Source organism: Pipra filicauda, unplaced genomic scaffold, assembly GCF_003945595.2.
Source record: "Pipra filicauda isolate LSUMZ 115617 unplaced genomic scaffold, ASM394559v2 scaffold531_size399970_pilon, whole genome shotgun sequence".
Taxonomy (NCBI): Eukaryota; Metazoa; Chordata; class Aves; order Passeriformes; family Pipridae; genus Pipra; species Pipra filicauda.
In genome coordinates this window covers 361,740-367,457 of record NW_024104678.1, presented here as the reverse complement: position 1 = coordinate 367,457, position 5,718 = coordinate 361,740, and the positions used below count along the sequence as shown (strand labels likewise).

General features: G+C 62.7%; 1 protein-coding gene across 1 annotated transcript; it reads left to right on the top strand.

The window, feature by feature from the left end:
* The first annotated feature begins 96 nt into the window (after positions 1 to 96).
* YARS1 (tyrosyl-tRNA synthetase 1) lies at positions 97 to 5,537 on the top strand. Its single transcript, XM_027728356.2, has 14 exons — positions 97 to 176; positions 288 to 352; positions 877 to 1,023; positions 1,107 to 1,282; positions 1,621 to 1,750; positions 2,023 to 2,103; positions 2,368 to 2,460; positions 2,659 to 2,794; positions 2,967 to 3,052; positions 3,439 to 3,574; positions 3,969 to 4,063; positions 4,177 to 4,370; positions 4,503 to 4,644; positions 4,832 to 5,537. Exons 1-14 carry the CDS (start codon positions 161 to 163, stop codon positions 4,940 to 4,942), a joined length of 1,608 nt encoding a protein of 535 aa, XP_027584157.1. The 5' UTR covers positions 97 to 160; the 3' UTR covers positions 4,943 to 5,537.
* The last annotated feature ends 181 nt before the right edge of the window (positions 5,538 to 5,718 follow it).

The following is a 5,718-nucleotide window of genomic DNA, read 5'->3' as shown; positions in this document are numbered from 1 at the left end:
CGCGCGCGAGGAGCCCTCTGATTGGCGGAGAGCTGCAACCCCCCGCGCGAGGCGAGCTCTGATTGGTGCAGCGCGGCCCCCTCCCCACCGTTCACCTCCCCATCGGCAGCTCGGCGATCGTGCCGCCCAGGCGCCGGTAGCCGAGCGCCGAGCGGGGCTGATGCAACCCGGGGCAGGTCGGTGGGGACGGGGAGGGGAAAAGAGGGGGAACGGGGGGGATTTTGGGGGGTCTTGGAGAGTCCTGGGGTGGTGGGGGCTCCGGTAACGCCTTGTTCCTGCCCCCGCAGCCGCCGCCATGGAGCCCGCGCCCGGCCCGCAGGAGAAGTATCAGCTCATCACGCGGAACCTGCAGGTACCGGGGAATGGGTGGGGAACGGGGAGAGGGGATCGGGGCACGATCCGGGGGAATTAGGGCAAGATCGGGGGAAATAGGGCAGGATCGAGGCCCGGACGGGGGTATTAGGGCAGGATCGGGAGCAGGGCAAAGTGGGGCGGGGGAATCGGGGCAGGATTGGGGGAATCGGGGCAGGGTTGGGGGAATCGGGGCAGGGTTGGGGGAAAGATCATGGGGTGGATCGGGGGGGATTAGGGCAGGAATAGGAGTTGGAGAGGAGGGATCTGGGCAGGATCGGGTCCAGATACCGGGGGGACCGTGGCTGGAGCGGGGGCAGAATCGGATCCGGAGTGGGGGATCAGAGCTGGATCGGGGCCCGGGCAAAGGGGTGTGGGGGGATCAGAGCCGGGTGTAGCCCCGGGGATGAGCCCCTGGCACCAGCAGCGCCCCCGGGACACGCGGTGTGCCCAGCCCGCCCACCCGCAGGGCTGTCCTGCCCTCCCCAGCTGTGCCAGATGTGCATGTTTTGTGCCCCCCTCTAGGAGGTGCTGGGCGAGGATAAGCTCATGGCCATCCTGAAGGAGCGGGAGCTGAGGATCTACTGGGGCACGGCCACCACGGGCAAACCCCACGTGGCCTATTTCGTGCCCATGTCCAAGATTGCGGATTTCCTGAAGGCTGGGTGTGAGGTAATGGGGTCACACCGGGACCCCACACCCCGGGGGGGGTGGTTCCCTGGACTCCTGGCAGTGACTTGCGCCCTCTGTGCCAGGTGACAATCCTCTTTGCTGACCTCCACGCTTACCTGGACAACATGAAGGCCCCCTGGGAGCTGCTGGAGCTGCGCACCCGCTACTACGAGCACGTGATCAAGGCCATGCTGGAGAGCATCGGGGTGCCCTTGGACAGGCTCAAATTCGTCCGAGGCACCGACTACCAGCTCAGCAAGTGAGTGCTGGGGCACCTGGGCTGGCAGAGCACGGCCTTCTCCTGACCCTGCCCTGCTCCTGACCCCGCTCCTGGGACACCAGGTGCCTCCAGGGTTTGTCTCCTCTCAGTGAGGCCAGAACCAGCCACTCTGGGGTGTCCCCATGTGAGTCCTGGGGCACCTGAGCTGGCAGAGCCCAACCTGAGGCTCTGCTGCTCCTGAGCCTGCCCTTCTCCTGACCCTGCTCCTGGGGCAAAGTGAAGGTGCCTCCAGGCTTTGTCTGCTCTCAGTGAGGCCAGGGCCAGCCGCTGTGGGATGCTCCCCACGCCAGGTGGGCTCAGTGGTGCCCTTCCCACAGGGAATACACGCTGGACGTGTACCGCCTGTCCTCGGTGGTGACGCAGCACGACGCCAAGAAGGCAGGGGCAGAGGTGGTGAAGCAGGTGGAGCACCCCTTGCTGAGTGGTTTGCTCTACCCAGGCCTGCAGGTGAGGCAGGGGCTGCCCAGGGAGGTGCTGGCAAAGCCAGGACCGCAGGGGTGTGAGGGGCTGGGCGTCCAGGTCGTTGTTCTCCACCCCAACATCCCACTCGGCAGCGGCACAAAGTTGCTGGTGCAGCAGACAGTCCAGAATATTCCCGTCCTTTCCCAGGGTGGGAGTGCCCTGGGAGAGGCTGAGGGACAGGCAGGACGTCTGAAGGCTGAGCAGAGCTGGAGTGGGGCATTTTGGGCCCAGCCTCAGGGCTCTGTGTGTCCCCACAGGCGCTGGACGAGGAATATCTCAAGGTGGACGCGCAGTTTGGAGGGGTTGACCAGAGGAAGATCTTCACCTTCGCAGAGAAGGTCAGGAATGGGGGGGTTTCTGCTGTCCTGGGGCTTGAGGGAGAACTTGGACACTTGCTGATCCACTGGGAGAAGGGTGTGTGGGGTTTTGGTTGGCACCACAGTGCTCTGTGCTGCAGGGCTCTGGTGCCCTGGGAGCTCACAATGGCTCTCTGGGTCCTGTTATTCTGGATTCCAAAGTCATCTGGAGCCAGGGATTATGACTGAAAGGTGATCTTTGGATGAGCATTGTCTCTGACTTGCCTCTTTCTTGCCTTTTCCCAGTACCTCCCTTCCCTGGGCTATGCCAAGCGTGTCCATCTGATGAACCCGATGGTTCCTGGGCTGACAGGCAGCAAAATGAGCTCGTCAGAGGAGGTTGGTGCCTGATCTGGCTGTGCCAGGGGGGTGCAGAGGGGCAGATTGAGGGCTGGGGGTGGAGAGGGTGCAGCCCTGCAGGCAAGGTGACCTCTCTCTGCTCACATGGGGTTCTAGGGAGTTGCAGCGACTCTCTCATGAGTTTTCTCTTTTGGGCAAAACGCTGGGTGAAGGGGCTGAGGAAATCTCTTGCTGCAGGACTCAAAGATTGATCTTCTGGACCGCAAGGAGGATGTGAAGAAGAAGCTGAAGAAGGCCTTCTGTGAGCCAGGGAACGTGGAGAACAACGGTGTCCTCTCCTTCATCAAGCATGTCCTCTTCCCCCTCAAGTCAGGTGAGGGCTCGCCACGCTTGGGGGTGTTTTCCCCGTGGATAAGAAGAGGGGACAGGAGCGTGTCCCCTGAGTGCCACCTCCCCAGCCTGTGGTCCCCACCCTGGGCAGGGTGGGGCAGGTGGTTTTATCTGAGCCTTGAGTTAATCTGAGCCTTAAAATCTGTGTGTCGCAGAGTTTGTGGTGCTGCGAGAAGAAAAATGGGGAGGAAACAAAACCTACACGGATTATGAGGCCCTGGAGAAGGACTTTGCTGAGCAGGTGAGTGCTGGGAGGGGCTGAACCTTCTCCCTGTGCCCGAGGCTCCCGTGAGCAATCTGGGAGCAGCACTGGGAAATGAAGATCCACACTGGGAAGAGGTGTGGAGTGTGGCCCAGTGACAGGGTGCTCCCAGCCAGGAGAGGATGGGTGAAGGATGTGGGGTCACCAGCTGTCCTGGTGCAGGACAGGGCCACGTCAGCCTCATCCTGGAACAGAGCAGCAGTTAAACCCTTCTCAGCTGTTCCCAGATGGAAGCAGAAGTGTCCAAAAGAAGGGCTCTGATGTCCGAGGGGAAGCAGGCTGAGGGTTGGGGTTCATCTCCAGTTCCTCCAGTTCCTCCAGTTCCCACCCTGGGCCTCAGAGAGGAACCTGTTTGTCACGTACAGGTCGTGCACCCCGGAGACCTGAAGAACTCGGTGGAAGTGGCCCTGAACAAACTGCTTGACCCCATCAGAGAGAAGTTCAACAGCCCAGAGCTGAAGAAGCTGAGCAGTGCTGCATATCCCAACCTGTCCAAAGCCAGTAAGGAGGTGCTGGGAGCTGAGGGAAGTGGGACCCTGGGACCTCAGGGAAGCAGAGCCCTGACACGTGGGGCTGGGTGGGAGAGAGTCTCTCCAGGGGTTGAGGTTAGAGAAAAGTTCTGAAACTTCAGTCTCAGAAACAGCCCTGGAGAACACTGGGAGAGGTGAGGAAAGCCAATGCCAGGGCTGTTTGCCTGCTCTGGAGATGCTGCTCTGGTGCTTGAGAGGGCAACACCGCAGAGGAGGGGCTGTGCTCCCTGGTGTAGAGACAGGCAGGGAATTCCCTGCAGGGTATTCCCCCCAGGGCCTGCATTTGGGAGTGACTGTGCTCCCCAGGGCTTGGCCAGCTCCCTGAGTTTATGCTGAATGATGTGACCATTCCCTTTGCCCTGCAGAGCCTGGAGAGAAGGGCACCAAGAACTCGGAGCCAGAGGAAGTGATCCCGTCCCGGCTGGACATCCGCGTGGGCAAAGTGATCAGCGTGGAAAAGGTACAACGGGGCGGTGGGGGAGAGTTACCACCCCACGTGGACACTTGGGGGGCTTGGGGGGGTCTGCCCCCTCCCCTGCCACCCCATTCCCATCCCTGCCCCTCCCCTGGCAGCACCCAGACGCAGACAGCCTGTACGTGGAGAAGATCGACGTGGGCGAGGCCGAGCCCCGCACCGTGGTCAGTGGCCTGGTGCAGTTCGTCCCCAAGGAGCAGCTGCAGGACAGGCTCGTGGTGCTGCTCTGCAACCTCAAGCCCCAGAAGATGAGGGGAGTGGAGTCTCAGGGCATGGTGCTGTGTGCCTCCAGGTGAGGGAGGGAGGGAGGGGGGCACTGGGGTGGGAGCGCTCCAGGGGGGACATTCTGGACTGCCCTGTGCTGCCCCAGGGCACTGAGGGGCAGGTGGGGACCACCTTGGGGTGACTCTGCTTTGTCTTCCAGCGTGGGGGAGCCCCGGCAGGTGGAGCCCCTGGACCCGCCGGCCGGGTGCTGCGCCGGGGAGCGCGTCTACGTGGAGGGGTACGAGGGCGGGGAGCCCGACGAGGAGCTCAAACCCAAGAAGAAGGTCTTTGAGAAGCTGCAGGTGAGGGGCTGGGAACAGCTCAGCGTGGCTGGGGCTGCAGGCATTGACTGGGGCTGTGCTTAGGGTGTCCCCGCCCCTGGGTGACCCCAGGTTGGCTGTTTGCCCCTCGGTGCCCACGGTTGTTACTGTCAGCAAAGCTGGGCACTGCTGCCCCACTGCTGATCCTGCCTCCCTGCTCTGCTCCCAGGCTGATTTCCGTGTCTCCGAGGACTGTGTCGCGCAGTGGAAGCAGAGGAACTTCCTGACCAAGCTGGGGAGAGTCTCCTGTAAAAGCCTCAAGGGTGGAACCATCAGCTAACAAGTGCCAGGGCTGCTGCTCGTGCCTCCTGCCTGGCCCCCGCCACCACCTCGGTCTCTGCCATCTCCCCCCTCAATGCCCCGAGCTGGGGGCTCAGCCCTGCGGGACCTGGAGGCTCTGGGACTGAATTGGCAGCCTCCAACATCCCCCTGAGCCTCGTCTGTGGGCCAGCACTGGGGCCTGGAGGTGGCATCCCACCTAAAGGACTTGTGTGACTCATCCCCATGGCCTTCAGCTCCACGCTGGGGCCATGGGCTCGCTCCCAGTTGTGCCATGGACTGCACTCCCTGCCCCCTGGTCCCGAATGGGACGGCATGTGTGGGTGCTGCGGTGAGGGCAGAAGGGAAAAGCTGCCTCTCAAACCTGTGTTGCTGCTACCAGGGCTGGGACAGCCCAGCAGGACCGTCCCCTGCCCTGCCTGGGCACCTCCTGCTCCACCCTCAGCCCACCAGGGCTGTGGCCACTGGGGCTGCTCTTTGGCCAGGAGCCCAGGGAGCACCCGTGGATCTGCTCCAAGCCTGTGGGGGGTGTGGGCCTTAAACACTGACTCGGGATCCATCTGTCATAAACCCAATAAAACATCAAGCTGACTGCACAGGGGTGTGCCTGTCTGTCCAGGGGAGGCAGCTGAGCAGGCAGCCAGCCCTGCTCCTGAGCTTTAGTGGGCATTGGTGCTGGGAACCAGCCCGACGGGGGTCTGTGCCCACCCTGGAGCTCAGAACCATCCAGAAGGGACCTGCCACGCGTGGCAGTGCCGTGGCCATAAGCCAGGAAGC